This window comes from Daphnia magna, linkage group LG5, assembly GCF_020631705.1.
Source record: "Daphnia magna isolate NIES linkage group LG5, ASM2063170v1.1, whole genome shotgun sequence".
In the NCBI taxonomy this organism is placed as follows: domain Eukaryota; kingdom Metazoa; phylum Arthropoda; class Branchiopoda; order Diplostraca; family Daphniidae; genus Daphnia; species Daphnia magna.
Window position 1 is genome coordinate 412,858 of NC_059186.1, and position 21,558 is coordinate 434,415.

General features: G+C 37.6%; 3 protein-coding genes across 3 annotated transcripts; 1 reads left to right on the forward strand and 2 right to left on the reverse strand.

Moving 5' to 3' along the window:
- Positions 1 to 931: 931 nt before the first annotated feature.
- On the reverse strand, positions 932 to 3,673 carry LOC116918686 (clotting factor G beta subunit-like). The gene is made up of 9 exons (XM_032924420.2): positions 3,517 to 3,673; positions 3,206 to 3,330; positions 2,703 to 3,079; positions 2,485 to 2,579; positions 2,214 to 2,358; positions 1,922 to 2,069; positions 1,657 to 1,796; positions 1,502 to 1,583; positions 932 to 1,407 (listed from the first exon to the last, which is right to left on the reverse strand). The coding sequence occupies exons 1-9, from the start codon at positions 3,666 to 3,668 to the stop codon at positions 1,322 to 1,324; spliced, it is 1,350 nt and encodes a 449-aa protein (XP_032780311.2). The 5' UTR covers positions 3,669 to 3,673; the 3' UTR covers positions 932 to 1,321.
- Positions 3,674 to 6,521: 2,848 nt separating this feature from the next.
- Positions 6,522 to 18,356, reverse strand: LOC116923861 (chymotrypsin B). Its single transcript, XM_032930428.2, has 9 exons — positions 18,303 to 18,356; positions 8,744 to 8,869; positions 8,190 to 8,566; positions 7,997 to 8,091; positions 7,753 to 7,897; positions 7,450 to 7,597; positions 7,126 to 7,268; positions 6,955 to 7,039; positions 6,522 to 6,871 (listed from the first exon to the last, which is right to left on the reverse strand). The coding sequence occupies exons 2-9, from the start codon at positions 8,853 to 8,855 to the stop codon at positions 6,786 to 6,788; spliced, it is 1,191 nt and encodes a 396-aa protein (XP_032786319.1). The 5' UTR covers positions 8,856 to 8,869; positions 18,303 to 18,356; the 3' UTR covers positions 6,522 to 6,785.
- On the forward strand, positions 13,334 to 16,878 carry LOC123472297. The gene is made up of 6 exons (XM_045173660.1): positions 13,334 to 14,378; positions 14,442 to 14,782; positions 14,853 to 14,960; positions 15,037 to 15,264; positions 15,361 to 15,956; positions 16,018 to 16,878. Exons 1-3 carry the CDS (start codon positions 13,763 to 13,765, stop codon positions 14,862 to 14,864), a joined length of 969 nt encoding a protein of 322 aa, XP_045029595.1. The 5' UTR covers positions 13,334 to 13,762; the 3' UTR covers positions 14,865 to 14,960; positions 15,037 to 15,264; positions 15,361 to 15,956; positions 16,018 to 16,878.
- Positions 18,357 to 21,558: the final 3,202 nt, after the last annotated feature.

The following is a 21,558-nucleotide window of genomic DNA, read 5'->3' on the forward strand; positions in this document are numbered from 1 at the left end:
GAAAACGATAATTCTGGTGCTGAAAACATCCAAATTTGGGGGGCTCAATGTCACTGGCATCAGAAAAGAATTGCATTTTCAGGGGGTTTCCCTATTTTGTCTCAAATGGTTCGGGACAACGCCCTTGCGAGTTTTCTTGGTGTTTTTTTTTTGTATGTTTCTGTTTTTTGTTTTGTTTCTATTGTACAGGAATTGATTCGATCTAAGAAATACTTGTCTTTCTTAAAAACGATTCACCAGAATATTTTGTTTGCCCCATCAGTTATTCGTGAGTAGTTTTGCGTGTTTTAATCGTCAGAATGCGAATTCACCTTCCTTCATTTGATTTTTATGGACTTGATCAGTAGCAAAATGGATCAGATGACCACAGCAACAGCTGGCTGGCCTGTATGTCTATCATTCTACGTCAAATGACCTTTAAAAAAATGCACAATCAAAGTTCAGTCACCCGTTAGCATTTTTGCTGGTAAAGCGATAAGCAATATAAGAGTTGACAGTGCCACACCTTTTTCTTTAAAATCATCAGTCGTCTCGCTCATTAACCTGTCCAAATTTGTTCTGTCCTTCAGGTTTTGAAATGCGTTACCAAGCGAAACAGGAGACAAATAAAATATCAAAATGTTTGGTCGTTTCAGAACGAAAACAACTGACAATGCTGATTGATAAATGACCGTGTCAAGTAGGCTAGGCTACATACATAGCCTATAGGCTATATACTATAGCCTTGATAGCGAAGACTCCTCTTACGACACGTTGGATGGATTTGATAAAATCTTCCATGCCAATTGCTGCTGTATCTAACGACTATATTTTTTGGTTACGTTATATAGCTATGGGCCTAATATGCACACTTTATTTTTATAAATTTCATTGATTTTCATTTTCGTTATATAGTTTATCGCAAAAAATAAATGAAAATGAATCGCGAAACGAAAAGTGAAAACGTTTATCTACAGCAAGTCAATTGGCACCATTTTCAAAAGAATATATCATTATCTACTAGATATATATAGCCTATATTAACCATATTTATTCCAATAACAAATTCATTCAATTTTTACTCGGATGATATTTGTTTTTCACACATTTTTTTGAGGTATAAGCCGATGACGAATGGGTTCTTTATCCGAAGAATGAAATCAATTGAATGTCTATATACAAACAAAACAAAAAAAGGAGGAAATCAATATTTATTGCACAGCCCAATGTCGCGATTTCCAATCTCAGAGTTATTTATGCTATATGATTTGCTTTTCCAAAAAGATTTGCCATTTCGCCGTAGCCTTTGGAACGAGTGACGATGTATAAATAATCACGCCAATCAATTCTTCATGTTTCCGTTAATCCATCCCCTTAGCCAATTCACCCTCGTGTAAACACTTGCTGGATAAGTCGCACTCTTGCATCCTTCATATAAAAAGGGATCATGAATGATGAACACAATTTCGTTAAAAACAAGCATTACAAAACATAAAAAGCCGATAACGAAAACTCCACATACCACGTCTCCAACTGACGATGCCGGCTTGGTACCATGCGCCGTCTTCCTTAGATTTCACGACGAGCGGACCGCCATTGTCACCCTGTATATGCAAACGAAATTTGGCCAGGACGATTAATATATGAAATTTCACAATGACTCTGCGATTTATATACTTCGCACGCATCGGATAAAGCACTAGAGGTACACATCATATGGTTAGGAATCTGGCCAGGCTCCGTGTAGATTCTCCTGCACTCCTCGTTCGTCATGATCGGAACGTTAGCTTGCATTAACGTAGGCGAAAAGTCCTCGTCTGTGTGTCGCAAATCGAATCAACATTATTAAGCTGACATATATACAGAAAGAGCTGTTCATTTTTTGTTCTATTAATTCAATTTTTTGTTTCAATTGATGAAATTGTTATTAGCCCATACATACCGTCTCCTAACCTTCCCCAACCCAAAATGACGGCAGTTTCTCCGGCGTAGACATCGGGTTTACCACTTGCAGGTGCCAAGCAGACGGGCGAAATGGCTTTTGAGTAAGCGACGGCCGAGTCCATCGTTATAATGGCGATATCAAAGTACTACATACAAATATAGACAAGCAAAAAAAGAAGAAATCCTGATCTTGATCTGTATTAATACTATATGTATATAGACTACTTGTTTCAACTCGTTTGTTGCATCAGCATGAAATCGACAGCAAGAATGCTGTCAGCGGAACTTACACGATTGCCGGTATTATATGCTTTATGAACTGCCAGGTGATTGATTCTTCTGGTCACAAGCGCGTCATCCGGTTCGTATTTACCGTCTCCACGGTAATGCATCCCAAGTTTGACAACCATTTGCGATAACTGAAACACGGACTTTCTAATACAGGTATACAAACAAGTTAACCAAATAAAAAATAAATCATTAAAAACCATTCGGAAGCGACTGCAGATGAATAAGTGCATCCATAAAAGTGATGTATGTCTATCTTGTATAGGCTATTACCTTTCAAAACATTGAGCCGCTGTCAGAACTTCAGTTTCCGAAATTAAAGATCCACCACAATTGACCTTGCCACTGTCAGGCGTCATGAAGCCCACCTATTACATACAAGGAATACACGAAGAACAAGCGTTCTGTTTTTTTATTTTACAATCTTTATCTTATTGCTAATTATGTATAGACCTATTAGCCTAGTGATATTATATATAAAAAAGCTTTACCATGAAAGGCCAAGAATTCGGAACAGCTTGCTCGCCACCGCCAATGCTACTCTTGTCAGGTCCAGCGCCACAAGGAATACTGTTCTGTTTGGTTTCTTGTTTGAGTGTCTGGCCGCTCCTAGAATCGATTGCCGGAACTATGAAGGCTCCGCCATAGACGAACGGATGGTGCAACCAGCTGTAAAAATTCGGGCCTTGCTGCTGCGGATGCAGGCCGATGCTGTACGAATTCATTTGTGATGGGGACGGCTCAGCCGAGGGGACAATGTGCCAGTTAGGCACAAGGCCGCCATTCAGGAACGTTTTTATTGGCACAAAATCCAATGGACTAAGTGGGAAACTCTTTGCAAGAAAAGAGCCATCCCACGTCCGGTCGACTGTTAGAATTAATGAATTGAATAATAAAAAAAGAAATTATAATAAAATTAGTGAATTGTTGAAGATTTCGTTGCGTTATTATTGGAACGTTATTAAACGTTGCATATATTATAGTAAAGTTATACCCGCGAAAACGATGGCGTCGTTCGTCTGATAAATGTGGCCATCGACTTGGCCCAGCAAAGCCATGGCTGCCACGAAAACGGCTGATGCGAACTCATTGACTTTCAACATCCCTATTATTCTTTCACTATATATATATACCACAGCACATATATGTGTGTAATAATATGGAATCAGTTTAGTCAAATATTTCACACTTGCTTTGTGACATAATAGATTTTATTATTTTTTTTTAAACTTGGAATAATAATATCACTATAGCTAAATTATTCACTTTGTCTTCTTGTTTTGCTTATATAGGCTATTTACTCACCACCGATGTGTTTTAAGGGTTTCCACGACGGAGACGTTTTTATTCTGCTCAGTTAGCCGCGTCTTGTCTTGTCCACTGCGACAACGCGTTTGGTTTGACCATGTTCTTACCCAAGGTGTCCCAGTTGTTGTTGCCATCGCGTCGACATTCATCGTCTCGCCCGCACCAAGTAAAATTTGTATTCACTGTTGTGTTTGGTCATATATAGATCGCCACAAGTTTAAATCTGTTAAGGGGCAACGCCTTTTTTCTGTTATTTCATTTTTCTTTACTTCTTTGCAACAAATTAAATGTAGGATGTTATCAATGTGTGTGTGTGTTTCAAGTTTCAAGTTCAATTCTCAAACCATTCGCTATCTTTGTCCATAACGATTATAGGCTATAGACTATTCCGTGTGTCAAGCATCTAATGTTTTGAATCCAGATTCTTCTGCATAACCTGTTCAATCCTCTTGTCTCATTTCAGTTGGAGCGACGAGAGTTGCACAGACGACAAGAACGAAAGGCGACAAGAATTTTTAAACACCAGACAAACAGGAAAAGAAAAAGCCAAAAACAAAAAACAATCCCCACGGTTGAACCGCGGGGATTTTTCTGCAGCATTTAGCGTAGCTCTTGCATTTGATCAAAAGTTTTTCATGAACTCGCTTAAAAAAAAAAAAGATCCTGGGGCTAACCAAATTGAATTTAGAATTTTTTTGTTCTCAATAAGATCGTGGATAAGCAATATTCAATTAGAATACTGACATCAATTTTGGTTTTCGACAGCGTACTAGATTTCTCTGTCCTTGTTTACACTTGACTCATTAATAATTGTGCTTTTTACGTTTAATTCAAAAAATATTAGGCTTTATGTTGAAGAATGAACTTGATTTCCGTGATTACCATTCAATTCTGAATAGAAATCATTTAATTTGCATGATGCAGAAAGGTTTGCCATTTCGCCGTGCTGTGGTGAACGCGCAGCAACTTCGATGAGACGTACAAAGGCTTCATGCAATAAACAATAAAGCTATATATATATATCCCCTATTACTGCATAATAGACTACATGCCATTTTCCCAACTCATGATGCCGGCTTGGTATTAAAGACCGTCCTCCTCAGATTGAACGACGAGTGGACCGCCATCGTCACCCTTGATATAGGTGGATAACGAAATTTTGCTTGTATGATTCATTGTTAAAATTTCAAATTGACTTTATACGATTCATATAGGCCTACCGGGTATATATACGTACACCAGATGAACTAGTATAGGGGCACACAGCATATGGTTAGAAATTTGGCCATGATCTGAGTAGATTTCCTTGCATTCGTCGTCCGTCCAGGTCGGAACGGTATATAGCTTCATGTATATAATAGCCTAGGCCTATAATGCAGTGGAACTAATATATAGGCTATAGGTCCGCCTGTATATATTCCAATCCAAATCAACAAAAATAAGACTCAGACGCTTTTAATCGAGGGGATATATAAAATCGTTATTTGAAAAGAGAAGAAAAGGAGTTAATGAAAAGGAAAAACTTGTTTCGTAACGACAAGTTTGGTGTTCATGACATTGGCGATATTATTATGCTATCCAAGTTGTTGTCATCCCTTCTTTGACGACTGCTAAGGTTTGAGAACATTAAAGATGTCATTGCACAGCAGACAACGTGTATAAAGCTGTTCGGTTCGGTTGGCCTTTTCATTTCAATCAAAGTCAAACGTGCATTCATTATGGAATCCAAATTATTTGGATTGAGCGAGGGTCAGTGACATGAGCCAAGGACTTTATTTTTCATGCCGGTTCAAGTTACCTCTTATATGGAAACAACGCACCTGCCACCTTTCTCGATGTTTTAGCAACTCAATCAGGTTATTTAGTACCGAAAATTGTACACCTGAGCGTGTGTTGTTTTCTTTCCTGTATATTATCTATATATTATAGTAGCTATATGGCGGAAAAAAAAAGCCCAACACAAGATGAACAAAGAACTGACATAACTTTGCCAGGTATCTTACAGCACAGCAGCGTTCCACACAGCGTGAGACTCGTCATAGGGGAATTCCCGCAAGATGGGAACAGGTATAGAGCTTGCACGAACTTGCCCGCGGGATGAAACGGCTGGGGTCTGTGGACCGGTTTCGTACAGCGTAGTTTTTGATGGCGTATCCTTTCCGAGTAGCAACGCCTGAAGCCAATCATCATAAGTGTCAAGTGATCGGAGCTTGTTTATTTGACTTGTTGAATAAACTCTTAATAATTGCCGACTTTGTTTTGTCAGACATGTTAGACTACTTCCAAAGTGGCGCTTATATAACGCAAACAGTCCCTGGAAGCTAAATGGACGTTAACTTTGTCAAGGAATGAATTAAAAAACGAATTTTTATACCTTTTGCAAAATGATAAACATTTCATTTTGATGAACGTATAATATTACAGTATTACAAAAACAACGCGTGAAAAAACGTTTTAGAACAGGTGATGGTGGATATGGAAATATTGTAAAGTGTCAGGAAGCCTATACCCGAAATCAATTCACAGAAAGCCTGCAGCCAAAAATGGCAAAAGTGGGAAGGCTATATAGCCTTTACTGTTTTTCCAATTTGCTTTTTTGAAATTGAGTGAGGATTTTGAATTTCAGGTAAGATTTGGTGTGACAAAATCGGTTTCAAAGTTGTAAGCCCGTTTTCACTAGCACTGGGCCCCGCGTTGCTTGGGTCGGTGGTCGACCCAATTTGTGTGGGTTGTTTTGATTGTGCGCTGCGGGTATTTTGGTGCACCGTTTTTCTGCCCGATCAAGATCATTCAACTATTTCGTTAGTAGCCTATACACGCTATAGATGCCCTTCATAGTCACCCATGGCCATTTTTTAAAATAACGATGATGTGGACAATCCAATGTGCCACACCTAATACAACCAATAAGAAATTTGTTAGAAAGAAAATCAAATGAATAATCATCAGTTAAATGTTTTGATTTTCAATTTTTTTATTCAGATCTAAATTTGTTTTTTGAAAAATTTAGAAAGCTATAAGCCGACAGAAGATAGTTGCAGAACAACAAAAGAAACTTGCTACTTTTTGCTTCAAATAAAATCAGCAATTGAATTTTTAAATAGAAACCGAGAAAATCATGAAGGATAAAGGCACAAAACTTAGCAATCTTTTTCGAATCTCAGAGTTATGCACTTTTCCAAACAGGTTTGCCATTTCGCCGTGTGTCGTGTCATAGGCCTATGTAGCCTTTGGAACGTGTGACGATGTGTAAATAGTCACGCCCATCAATCCCTCATGTTTCCGTTAATCCATCCTCTTAGCCAATTTACCCTCGTGGAAACAGATGCAGGGAAATCAGGATCCCTGCATACTACATACAAAAACGTATCACGAATAAAAGATCGGAAAAAAAACAACACGTATATAAAAACGGCAATAACGAAATTTGCATACCAAACGGTCCAAAACTGGCGATGCCGACTTGGTGCCATGCACCGCCCGGCTCAGATTGCACAACGAGCGGACCACCGCTGTCACCCTTTTAAAAATAAAGGTATAGAACGAATTTCCGCTTGTTTAGTTGATTGTAAATAAACTATTTCAAAATTACTCGACGCTTCATACTTGGCATGTACTGGATTGAGCAGCACTGACACACAGCATGTGGTTGACAATATTGACAGTACTTGGCATGTTCTGCCTGCACTCGCCGTTCGATATGATCGGAACTTCAGTTTGCATTAGCTTTTGCGAACCAACAATAACATCTGTGTGAATCAAATCAAAACATGAAGCTGATACATAAATAACAGCCATTTTGGTTTTTTTGTTAGAGTAAATTAAATTGGTTATTTGAAAGTGAGTTGGTTGAGATCACGCGTTGTTGGCAATGTGTTCATATAAATATGGACACATTGCCAACCATACGCCCATGCGTATAGCCTTTACTGAGTATTGTCCTTCCCCATCCCATGACGGAGGCTTTTTTTCCGGTGTAGAGGTCGAGTTCACCACTTGCAGGTGCCAAGCAGACGGGCGAAATGGCTTTCGAGTAAGTGACGGGCGAGTCCATCGTTATAATTGCGATATCGAAGCCCTACAAATCGGCCAAAGAAAAAAGAAAATTCAGACGAGAACACAATGCCTTGAAAAAAAGGCAAAAAAACGACTTAGAAGAAGTCGCGTCTATCTACATGTTTCAACTCATTTCAAGCATAAATTCAAGAAGAATATATAGATATCGGAACTTACAAAATTTCTGTTATTATATGCTTTATGAAGTGCAATGCGACTGATTCTTCTCGTCATTATCGCGTCATCCCCTTTCTGGTCACCGTCTCCACGGTCATGCATTCCAAGTTTCACAACATATTGCGACAACTCATACATGGACATTCTATAACCAACAAATCAACCGAGAATAATATTTCATTATAAATCATTTGGAAGCAACTGTTGATGAAGTGCATCAATAATAGACGCCAAAATCTATTACCGTTCAAAACAATGGGCTGCTGTCAGAATTTTTGTTTCAGAAATTAAAGATCCGCCGCAATGGACTATCCCACTGCCAGGTCTCATAAGACCTACCTATTATATACAAGAAATACACGAAGATCAAGCGGTTTTTAATTTTAAAATCATTTTATCTTGTTGCTCATCATATAAAGCGCTACAAAAAAGCTTACTATGAAAGGCCAAGAATTCGGAGTAGCTTCTGTGCCACTGACAATCTGATTTTGATCATCAGGTCCAGCGCCACAAGGAACACTGTTCTGTTTGGTTTCTTGTTTGATTGTCTGTCCGGCCCTGATGGAACCGATTGCTGGAATACCATAGCCTCCATCATACACGAAAGGATGGTGCAACCAGCTGTAAAAAATCGGACCTTGCTGCTGCGAATGCAGGCCGATGCTGTACGAATTCACTTCTGCGATCGGCTCGACGAACGGAATGTGTGAATTAGGAACGAGGCCACTATTCAGGAAATTTTTGATTGGCATAAAATCTGATTGGCTGAACGGGAAACTCTTTGCAAGAAAAGAGCCATCCGATGCCCGGTCGACTGTTAGAATTCAATCAATCAAAGAACAAAAATTTGTATTATAGACCCTATACATTATAGATAATTGTTGTTGTTGCAACATTAACATAAATTTATCAAACAATTTAACAATGACAAGAGAACATTTTTATTTAATAGTGAAATGGCATAAAAATATGTTTTTTTAGGTGATCATACTTTCGAAAACGATGGCGTCATTCGTCTGATAAACGTGGCCATGGACTTGGCCCAGTAAAGCGATGGCTGCCACGAAAACGGCTGCAAACTCATTGACTTTCATCATTCCCATGTATTCTTGAACTTCTTTTGCATCACATAGGCTACGTATATATTACGTGCTGTATATAATATTGGAATAAGTTCTGTCAAATATTTAATATAGCCTAATACTTGCTTTGCAACATGATACTTCAATTCTTTTTCTAACTTAAAAATACACTAATAGCAAAATCTATTTAATTCATGTTTAATAATATTACCGCAATTCACCACCGATGTTATGGAAGCGCTTCGACGACGGAGACGTTAATCTTCAGGTGCTGAACGAGCCGATTCTGATTTTGTTTGCTGCGATAACGCGCCTTTTATTACGGCTAGCATACGGACGTTTGCGTCCCCACCCATTGCATGTGTTGAGTTCTTTTTTTAAAGATTTATTTCGCTCACTTTTGGAAACTCAAAAAATTATTGAAAAAAAAAATATACTTGTTTTGTATAACGACATTTTTGGTTTCATAACATTGACGATGTCACTAATATCAAATAAGGTATCCTAGTTGCTGTATTTCGCTGACCTTCATCACTGAATCTAAATGAATTAAAATTTGCATCAATAATATATTCTAAATAAGGTTTCAAGGCCATCGCCACCAAACAAGCGTTGTATTTAACTCGTTTCAAGTTATCTGCTATAGGGGCGACGCCTTTTAGAATGAACTTATCAAATAAAAAGTAAACGATGTTAACAATGCGTGTGTTTGTGTTGGTGAACTTACCGAAAACGATAGAATATTTAGTGCAATTTTAATACGCCAATTTTTTGCATCTTAACAGTTTACGTTCCGGAACCATGCAATATCATTCCCGTTTTTTAAATTCGACAATTGACCAACTTTAGTGACAAGGTCTCCCATATAGTCTGGGCGTTGTCAGCTCGACAAAATATTCGTACACCCCAATATTTTTAGGCAAAAAATACGAAAAATACAAAAAAATATGAAAAACATAAAAATATATTTAAAAACTATAAATCTGCGATAGTTATACTTAATTTATTGAAATTCTCATATGCGCGCAGTTATGATCCTAACGGAAATAGGTAAAATAGAAGAAGGGAAACAAAAAATAAAAAAGTGTCTCAATGTATTATTTTCTCCCCTACACACGAAACTTACAAAAAAAAAGGCCAGGAATTTGGAAAAGCATCCACTCCGCTGAAAATACGTTGATGGGTAGAGGTAGACCTACAAGCTGGCCATACGGCTCTCGCTATTAGGAGGTGACTCTGGTTCAACACGCGCTTCACCGTACATCAACGGATGGTAATGCGGCCAGCTATAAGAACTCTGAACGTTTCTACTGTACTGATTGCTTTTTGTAGACGGGTCCATCATGGGGATGTGTGCCAGGTATCTTACAGCACAACAGCGTTTCACAGAGCGTAAGACTCGTGCTGGGGGAATTCCCGCAAGATGGGAACAGGAAGAGCTTGCCAGAACTTGCCCGCGGGATGAAACGGCTGGGGTCTGTGGACCGGTTTCATAGCGTAGTTTTTGATGGCGTAGCCTTTCCTAGTAGCAACGCCTGAACCCAATCATCATAAGTGTCAAGCGATCGGGGCTGGTTTATTTGACTTGTTGAATAAACTCTTAAGAAATGCCGACTTTGTTTTGTCAGACATGTGTCTAACATGTCTGCTACAGTGTCTATACATACTTCTAAAGTGGCGCTTATATAACGCAAACAGTCCCTGGAAGCTAAATGGACGTTAACTTTGTCAAGGAATGAATTAAAAAACGAATTTTTATACATTTTGCAAAATGATAAACATTTCATTTTGATGAATGTATAATGTAACAAAATATTACAAAAACAACGCGTGAAAAAGCAGTTTTAGAACAGGTGGTGGTTATAGAAATATTGTCAAGCGTCAGGAAGCCTAATGCCTGCAGCCAAAAATGGCAAAAGTGGGAAGGCTATAGCCTTTGCTGTTTTTGCAATTTGTTTTTTGAAATTGAGCGAGGATTTTGAATTTCAGGTAAGATTTGCCGCGAGAAAATTGGTTTCAAAGTTATAAGCCCGTTTTCACTAGCACTGGGCCCTGCATTGCTTGGGTCGGTGGTCGACCCAATTTGTGTGGGTTGTCTTGATTGTGCGCTGCGGGTATTTTGGTGCACCGTTTTTCTGCCCGATCAAGATCATTCAACTATTTCGTTAGTAGCCTACACGCTATAGATGCCCTTCATATAGTCACCCATGGCCATTTTTTAAAATAACGATGATGTGGACAATCCAATGTGCCACACCTAATACAACCAATAAGAAATTTGTTAGAAAGAAAATCAAATCAATAATCGTCAGTTAAATGTTTTGAATTGCAATTTTTTTATTCAGATCTAAATTTGTTTTTTGAAAAATTTAGAAAGCTATAAGCCGAGACAGAAGATATTTGCAGAACAACAAAAGAAACTTGCTACTTTTTGCTTCAAATAAAATCAGCAATTGAATTTTTAAATAGAAACCGAGAAAATCATGAAGGATAAAGGCACAAAACTTAGCGATCTTTTTCGAATCTCAGAGTTATGCACTTTTCCAAACAGGTTTGCCATTTCGCCGTGTGTCGTGTCATATGTAGCCTTTGGAACGTGTGACGATGTGTAAATAATCACGCCCATCAATCCCTCATGTTTCCGTTAATCCATCCTCTTAGCCAATTTACCCTCGTGAAAAAACTAACAGGATGTGCCGGATTACTGCATCCTACATAAAAAAACGTATCACGAATAAAAATCGGAAAAAAGCAATACGTATGTAGCTAAATATAACAAATTCGATTTTTTGAAAATGGCAATAATGAAAGTTCCATACTATATCCCCAACTGACGATGCCGACTTGGTGCCATGGACCATTCGGCTCAGATTGCACAACGAGCGGACCACCGCTGTCACCCTTTAAATAAAGGTATAGAACGAATTTCCGCTTGTTTAGTTGATTGTAAATAGACTATTTCAAAATTACTCGACGCTTCATACTTGGCATGTACTGGAATCAGTGGTCCTGATACACAGCCAGTGGTTGAAAAAAATATTGACAGGTTTTACCATGTCCTCCTTGCACTCGTTGTTCGTTATGATCGGAACTTGAGCTTGCATTAGCTTTTGCGAACCAGCATTAGCCTCTATGTGAATCAAATTAAAACATTACGCTGATACAAAAACAGCCGTTTTTTTTTTTTTTTTTCTTAGAGTAAATTAAATTGGTTATTTGAAAATGAGTTGGTTGACATCACGCCTTATTGGCGATGTGTTCATCATACGTAATATAGCCTATATACCGAATTGTAGATCTCCCCATCCCATGACGGAGGCAGTTTCTCCTGCGTAGACGTCGAGTTCACCACTTGCAGGTGCCAAGCAGACGGGCGAAATGGCTTTTGAGTAAGTGACGGGCGAGTCCATTGTTATAATGGCGATATCGAAGCCCTACAAATCGACAAAAGAAAAAAGAAAATTAAGACGAGAACACAATGCCTTGAAAAAAAAGGCAAAAAAACGACTTAGAAGAAGTTGCGTCTATCTACATGTTTTAACTCATTTGAAGCATAAATTCGAGAAGAATATATAGACATCGGAACTTACAAAATTTCTGTTATTATATGCTTTATGAAGTGCAATGCGACTGATTCTTCTCGTCATTATCGCGTCATCCCCTTTCTGACCACGAACTCCACGGTCATGCATTCCAAGTTTCACAACATATTGCGACAACTGTAACATCAAGGGGTTCGACACTCAAAAAAGGACTAGAAAATGAAAAAATTTGATGCGCGGGAATCAGTTCTACAAATAAAAGAGAAGAAAAAGATGCTTGAAACGCCCCAATATGATATAGTCCAAATGAGAAAAAAAGGGGAAGTGGCGACTAAAAATTTATTTTTCGTCACTTTGAGAAGTAAGAGGTAAAAAAGTGAAAAAAAATTGAAAAAAGTGAAAAAAATGAATCTTTTCGGAAAAAAAGTAGAATTTTCGCATATTTGGTTTGTTTCAGTTGAATGTAGACTACTTTGTCGTGCGGTTCTGAACACCTGTATCTGCGATCTAGTGCCAAGAGTGACGAAAATGGGGGAAAACTGTGTTTTTTCTATTCTGCATACAGAATTTGACATAAATGTTACCCCAAAAATCAAGTGCATATTATTAAAGCTCGGTTATAGTTCTTTTCGTACTTTGGCTCGAATAAATCCCGATTGTGCTGAATTAGAACATTTTGTAAGAACAATCCTTGCTGATGTAGATTACGTTGCTGACTTACCCGAAGCTGAGAAAGTCAGCATTTTTGGAGAAATGTTTGCAAAAATTCCTTCGAAGTTTAGTTTTATGCCAGGAGAAAAAGCTTTAATTGCTGATGTTGTTGACACTGCTCAAAAAATAACAGCGCGAAGTCAAGAAAACTTTTCCTATGACATTTTACCGTCATCAGGACGCAAAAGAAAGAGAGTGTCTACCTTCAGTTCATCAGAGTCAGGGAGAAAAAAAATAACAGTGCTGATGGCTTGGCTGATATGCCTGTGAATGGAGGATTACAAGAAGTTAGCCCTACTAATGTTCTTCCCATAGATTCTGTGATGCGAGTCGTAAGTCGTGCTGCAAATGTTTCAGAAGGCCAAAGTGATATGACAAACGTTACGTTAGAAGGAACACTTGAAGAAACACAAAATACTACACGCGTGATAAGACGAAAGGGAAAATCGTTACAGGAATACTTATTCAATTGGATTTCAAAAAGCAAACTTCGTGATACGTGGGATTTACCGTCTATTAAATGGACGATTGACAATCATGAAAGCGAACAGCCTAAAATTACTTGTTCTACGTGTAAAATAGCGCCGTTTAACGTAAATGGTGACAAACATGTCGGCTGGAAATTTTCTGCTTATGTGAATCACATCAATAATTTCCACAAAAGGAAGCACGGTCATGATGCTACAAGTCATGGGGCAACCCCAGGAACCAGTGGTCAAAGTAATCAAGCCCAAATTTCACAATCACAACCTAATAGACTTTGCTCCGGAGCATCTTCATCAGAAACTGTCGGGTCGGAACCTTCTAACTTGCCTTCTAATGAGAGCCAGGTTTTCAGTAACGGACAGCAGTAGTGAGTCGTACTCTGTCCAGAAAACGCAATCAAAAGACTCAAGCTCAAGAAGAACATTGCTTCAACGCTTGAACATTCAAGCTAGCGTTCAAATTAAAAAAAAACCTGGTGGATATCGTTACGACAAGGATATTGGACTATTACATTTTGCCATGTACAGTTATATTCAGGGTGGTCGTAAATTTTATGAAGTGTTAAGTGCTAATTTTGAAGGAATATTTCCTAGTTGCAGAACTATTGAGAGAAAATTATCCTCGTTTCACAAATCAGTACCCGAAGGAGAAGTAAATGTTGCGTTACTTAAAGAAATTTTGGATAAACATAGACTGCCACCAGTCGTTTCCATTGCGGAAGACGGAACAGCCATCGTCGGACAGAGAGAATACGATAAAAGGACAAACAGAGTCATTGGATTTAGTCTTCCGCTGCGATGCAATGGTATTAATTTTCTGTTCTTTTCTATGTATTATGAATGTTTTCATTAAAACTAAATATTCGCAGGATTTCCCGATTCGCTAGCTTCTTCTGTCAGGACCGCCGAGGATATTGTTAATTTATTCGAAAAATATGAACGTGCAGCTGTGGTTATCACTGTTATGGCGCAAACCATGGATGAGCAAATCCCGGCTATCCGGATTGCTTCTTTCTGTTCAAACAACAGATTTACGGCAGACGATGTTAAGCACAGGGCTAATTATATTGAAGCCGAACTAAACAAGTTGGGAATCCGAATGCTTACATATTCCGCAGACGGAGACAGTAGAGAAATGAAAATGATGCGCCAAGTTTTGAATTTAGGTGCGCTTCCCCCCGTCTCTCACGACAAAAAAAAGGCAGAAGCGGTACGGTATATAAGTAGTTATTTTAAGAAAAGTAAAATAATGTGATGGCAAGTATTTTCTCTTTATGCAGCACAACAAATAGCTGACGAAACGGGTTGGCTACTGAAACGACAATGGGATTTTTTCGCCGCCGATGTAATAAACAGTGCAGTGCCAGTACAAGACACAGTTCACATAGGTACAATTCCGAACGCCGAACATTTTCTTAGTATTTATAATGCAGACGGAGCTTATTTTCAATTGTTCGCATACAGGCGCAAAATTTCGAACGCGGTTACTGAAAAGAGACCGAGCTACATTTCTCACAATAGGTAAAGGGATTGCTTCGGTGTCTGACCTTGAACAACTCTTAACAGAAGTTACCAAAGGGCAGCACCACTTAAAAAATGGTGATCTAAATTTGCACGACAAAATGAATTACGATGCTGTAAGAAGACTGTGTGACCCTTGTGTCACTGATATTCTGTGCGACAAAGTAGCAGGTATAACTTTTTTATAAAATCATAGTTAGAAAATAGAAAATTGTGAATGGTCTGACGTCAACTATATATCTTGTTGTATGTATATTATTTCATCAGGTTCAGAAGTAACGTGCTTCTATCTTAAGCTAATGAGACTAATAACAGCAAGTTATTTGGATAAAAGCTTATCACCACTAGACAGAATATATGGAATATGGTATTCTTGTCTCGCTTTACGGTATTGGCGACATTGGCTTCAAGAAAACGGATACAAACTAGATATTAATTTCATCACCCTCAACGCGTACATGTGTGTTGAGATAAATGCCCACTCCTTAGTCCTCATATCAAGGAGACTAAGAGAGAATGGAACTCCTCATCTGTTTCGGCCGTGGCATTTTGGGAGTCAGAGCTGCGAATCTTTTTTCGACTTGTCCGGTCGTTGACTTCAACAGAATCGACCCAAGTAAATTTAAGTGGAAAAGGTTTTTTCAGTCGTAGCGAGAGAGCGGATGCCGCAAACCAACTTCTGGGAGAAGGAGAAAACGATGGAGTTTATTTCCCGAGGTTTACTCATGCTTTTGAAGACCAGAGCCAAGACGATGGCAAAAATATTTCTTTCAATCTTCCTTCTCATTTACCCTCCGATGAGGAAATCGAACGTATAATTCGCAAGGCCATGGTAGATGTTGACCATCAGTTTCAATTATTAGGTAAAAAAATTCTCGAGACAATAAAACATTTTGTAATATTCTTATATGATTGGATTTTTAGGTGTGAAAATGAGAGGAAAAAAGAAATTTATGTTCAATCAAGAACTAGTTCAACGAATCAATGTGTCTCGAAAAGATAAGGAACACCCTGCAGCATTGATTGATAGCAACTTGCTGTTGGAGTTGGATGACTCCGGTGCAGAAGAAACAGCGGTCGAGGAAAACGTCCAGCCATGTCCTGACGCGGGTGATGAATATGACATAGATGTACTGAAGTCTCTTGGAATGGCCCAGCTAAGAGATTTTTCTCATTTGGTTTCTCGCCAGCTTGAGTCTAGCGCTTTTGCTAGTATCATTTGTAATAATGGATCGCAAATTGTCGTTAAAAAAGCGCGGTCGTGTGGTTTTGTGAAAATTCAGTTCGGCGATTAAGCAATGATCGCACTTTACGAGTCATGCAGTTGGCAAATTTTTCCGAAAGAAGAAAATTAAAAATAACTTCTGTTTCAACTCGAAAAGTTGTACAAATTGGAGACTGGTGTCTTTTTCGGAATTTGGAAGGGAATGGTTTTTTTTTGGGGCGAGTTCTCTCTTTTGCATACTTTAACAGCACTAAAAAATCTATTTCCATGTTTGAATGGATAGTTGATCAAAAAGACCATGAGGTTGGGGTACTCTGCATATGGTATAAACTAGATATAAATCAATCTATATTTTCGGGAAAATTAATCGAAGTACATGTCCATCATGGTTTTCACCCTTGTGTTTCGTATATTTGTAGTTGTCCTTCTCCAACATTTACGTTTGATGCCCAAGGTTCAAAACAATTGTTTTTTACCAATGCAACAGTTAACCAACTATCAAATTTTCTCAAGGACATGACATTATCAAGGGACTAAATAAACTATTCCGACTCACTACACTTCAGCTGGTCTCTTATTTTAAAACAAAAAAATTAGAAAAGTGAAAAATAGGGGGAAAAGCGAAAAAAAGTAAAAATGGAGAATAAAAAGTTATTTTCCACTTTTTGGGGAAGAAGCTGGGAATTTGGAAGACAAAAAGTGGTTATGGAAATTTTTGGAGGCAAGAAAACAATAAGAAAATCTGGTAAAAGAGGGAGGAAAAAACCGTTTCGCGCGTTTTTATATTTTTTTTAGGGACATGCGTGTGGGTATTTTTTGAGTGTCGAACCCCTTGTGTAACATGGACATTCTATAACCAACAAATCAACCGAGAATAATATATCATTATAAATCATTTGGAAGGAACTGTTGATAAAATGCATCAATAAACATATAATCAGACGCAAAATCAATTACTGTTCAAAACAATGGGCTGCTGTCAGAATTTTAGTTTCAGAAATTAAAGATCCACCGCAAACGACCAACCCACTGCCAGGCACCATGAAGCCTACCTGTTATATACAAGAAATACACGAAGATCAAGCGGTTTTTAATTTTATAATCCTTATCTTGTTGCTCATCATATACAAAAAAGCTTACTATGAAAGGCCAAGAATTCTGAGTAGCTTCCGTGCCACTGATAATCCGATTTTGATCAGGTCCAGCGCCACAAGGAACACTGTTCTGTTTGGTTTCTTGTTTGAGTGTCTGGCCGGCCCTGATGGAACCGATTGCTGGAATAGCATAGGCCCCACCATACACGAAAGGATGGTGCAACCAGCTGTAAAAAATCGGGCCTTGCTGCTGCGGATGCAGGCCGATGCTGTACGAATTCACTTCTGCGATCGGCTCGACGAACGGGATGTGTGAATTGGGAACTAGGCCGCCATTCAGGAAATTTTTGATTGGCATCAAATCCGATTGGCTAAATGGGGAACTCTTTGCAAGAAAAGAGCCATTCGATGCCCGGTCGACTGTTAGAATTCAATCAATCAAAGAACAAAAAATTGTTTTAGACTAACATTGATAATTGTTGTTGTTGCAACATTAACAGAAATTTATCAAACAATTTAACAATGACACGATAAAATTTTTATTGAATATAATTAAATGGCATAAAAATGTATTTATTTAAAGTGATCATACTTTCGAAAACGATGGCGTCGTTCGTCTGATAAATGCGGCCATCGACTTGGACCAGCAATGCAATGGCTGCCACGAAAACGGCTGCAAACTCATTGACTTTCATCGTTCCCATGTATTCTTGAACTTCTATTGCAGCACATATATATAGGCTATAGTACGTGTGTATAATATTGGAATAAGTTTTATCAAATATTTAATATATGGCCTAATACTTGCTTTGTAAAATGCTGATACTTTAATTCTTTTTAAAACTTGAAAATATAGCGAAATTCATTTAATTTATGTTTAATTTTTTTACCGTAATTCACCACCGATGTTTTCGAAGGGCTTCCACGACGGAGACGTTTTTCTTTTGCTGCTGAATGAGCCGATTCTGATTTTCTTTGCTGCAATAACGCGCTTTTTATTAGGGTGATACGGACGTTTGCGTCCCCACCCATTGCATATATTAGGGACTCCTCTTTTTTTTAGATTTTTTTTTCTCGTTCACGCATAAAAAAACTTATCAACCCCAAAAGTTATTGATTACAAAAACTGGTTTCGCACGACGACAATTTTCGTTTCATAGCATTGTCACTACATGTTGTATCAAAGGTATGCTATAATAGGCTATATAGTTGTTATTGTAACATCGTTGACCTTCATTAGCGAATTTGAATCAATTACAATTCGCAGCATTGACTGCATAGTCCAAATAAGGGTTCAATGTCATCGCCACCAGACAAGCGTTGTATTTTAAATCTCGTTTCTGCTATCTGTTAGGGGCGTCGCCTTTTCGAATTAACTTAACAAATAAAAAGTATATACGAAGTTAGCAAATGCGTGTGTGTGCTGTGTGTGATGCTGATGAACTTAATTATGCCAATTTTTTGCAGTTTTATAGTTTTTACCTTCTAGAACCTTTGAATCATCCCCCTTTTTAAATTTAGGTAGTCTACTGATCAACTTTAGTAGTCAAGTATAGAAAAATTTACGAGTTTTTTTATTCAAAACTTTTTAAGATATCTCGAAAAAATATTTTTTTGTACTCCATCTGTTAATTTTGCGTTTTCAATTTTTTTGTTTTGACCCCTGAAACGCTACGCTTTAATAATAAAATTAGTTTTCGACGATATTCAATTCATTTTTCTACAACTTAATGTCATTTATTTTTCCCCTGTATTCTTAAATAATTTTAAATAATTTAATGTAATGATGACCCTAATGCGGGGTAATTGAAACACGTTGTTTATATTCCCTGTCTGCGAGTAGGTGCATTCTTTTTGCAAGTATTTGACGCAATTTATTTCAATAAATGTTAATCATCATATTAACACAACTATAATAGAGGAGAGTGGGGGCAATTGAGACACAGCAGGGCAATTGAAACAAAAATTGTTTCTCTCGCCGTATAAGAGGAATTTTCTTGAAAAAATTAGGGTTAATAGAATGAGGGGGTTTACAAGTTTAGAAAAATTTACGAGTTTTTGTATTCAAAACTTTTTAAGATATCTCGAAAAAACTGTTTTTTGTTCTCCGTCTGTTAAATTTACGTTTTCAATTTTTTTGTTTTAACCCTTAAAACGCTACGCTTTAGTAATAAAATTAATTTCAGATGATTTGCAATTCATTTTTCTACAATTTAATGTCATTTAATTTTTCCCTGCATTCTTAAATAATTTTAAATAATTAAATGTAACGATGACCCTATTGCAGGGCAATTGAAACACTTTGTTTATATTCCCTGTCTGCGAGTGGTTGCATTTTTTTTGCAAGTATTTGACGTAATTCATTTAAACAAATGTAAATCATCATGTTAACACAACTATAATACTTGTATTCGCTGTTTGGGATTTATTAAAAAAAGCATGTTGCTTAATGGTTTTTTTTTAATTTAATTATTTAAATATTTTAAACTAAATTACGATCTACTTTAAGCATATTTTAAAAATCTGTAAATCGCATTGTACCTAATGGTAAAATTTGATCACACTAGCAGTTGTGGCTGCTGAGATATCGTGATTTTCATTTTATGTGGGTATGAAGAAGCTTCCTTATGGGAAAACCCACGTTGCAATTGCGTCGACACACCGTTTCAATTGCCCTGCTACCATGGCAATTGAAACACTCGAAGCGACCTCAGTTTTTTACAATTTACTACTATTAAAATTAATCTTTACTCATAAAAAAAATATCGTTTAGTAGCTAAGATAATAGGCTACAATTCTATATAATTTTTATATTAAATTTTTCAGTTTTTTTTTCAAGAAATACAAAAAACCAAAAAGTGTATCAATTGCCCCCACTCTCCCCTACTTGTATTAGCTGTTTGGGATTTATTTGAAAAGCATGTAGCCGCATGTAGATGTAGTGTTGTTCTCGTTAAAATAACGATAACGAAATAAAGGTATTAACGAGCCTCGTTATTGACTTTTTTAAATAACGGGCCATTTTTTCGATTAACGCAACGAAAAGACTGTTTTTTTCGTTGTTTTCGTTGTTTTTCTCTTTAGTTTTATGTGTAAAAACAGTCAAAATTGTAGTCTTATTTTTCCCTCTGGTGGAAGTTTTTTTCCCCAAGCGAGTAAAGACTAATCGAGTCTCTAGTGACTGATACGGCACATAAATCAAACGACTACAGAATTGGTAAAAGTTTTGTTGAATTACTGTTGCTAGGCCTTTAATTAACTTCTTATTTAAAAAATAGGGTCTTGAAGATGGTAGCGATGACGAGAAAGACCTAAACCCCCACGCTGACGGGCCTGCTGAGAATTATGCTTAGGACAGGGGAAATACCGGTCCAAGAAATCTCGACGCTCATCAGTTCAAGTTGCTTTATGCAAAAACTTTAAGTAGTGCTCCCGAATCATCGTCTGGCTCTCGCCACATTGGATCACGAAGATCTAAGATAATACAGTTAGAATTGTTCGATTACATTTCAATTGACCTGGATAACTTCACTTGTGGGGGAGATGATATCCCCAAAAAGATAGATACTCTTTCTTTTTGGACAACTCAACGCTTTCGGTTTCCATTTTTATCGAAATTAGCATTTACACTCTTGTCCCTACAAGCATCGTCTGCCCCATCAGAAAGAGAGTTTTCGATTTCGGGATGGCATTGTGCGGGTAGGAAGAATCGCACGGACAAGGAAAATCTTTCTGCTAAGGTTTTTTTTAGCTGTAACAAGGACGTTTTGCGCCCTCTTCTATTTTAAAGGATCTTTAAGTTCATCATCTAACTTATTCCTGAAAATTTTAAACATGCGGGCCTCAGTCTAGTCTACACTGTTAATAGTTTCATCTGTAACCAGAAAAATGTTTCATTTCTGCTAACTCAGTAATTTTCAAAGTCATTCTTGTTTTCTTGAATAAATGTTGCAAAGGTGTCTTCCTTATGCGGCTGATATAATTTAAAGAGTTCGCGAAACATAATCATAATCGTAAACTGACAGTTGGCTGGCACTATTTATCTAAAATTGCCAATGCTTTTTTGTTTGAGGCTGCACCAAACTGGGAGAAATAACTATCCAAGATGGCAACCTCAAACCACTCTATAGATGCCCTTCATAGTCA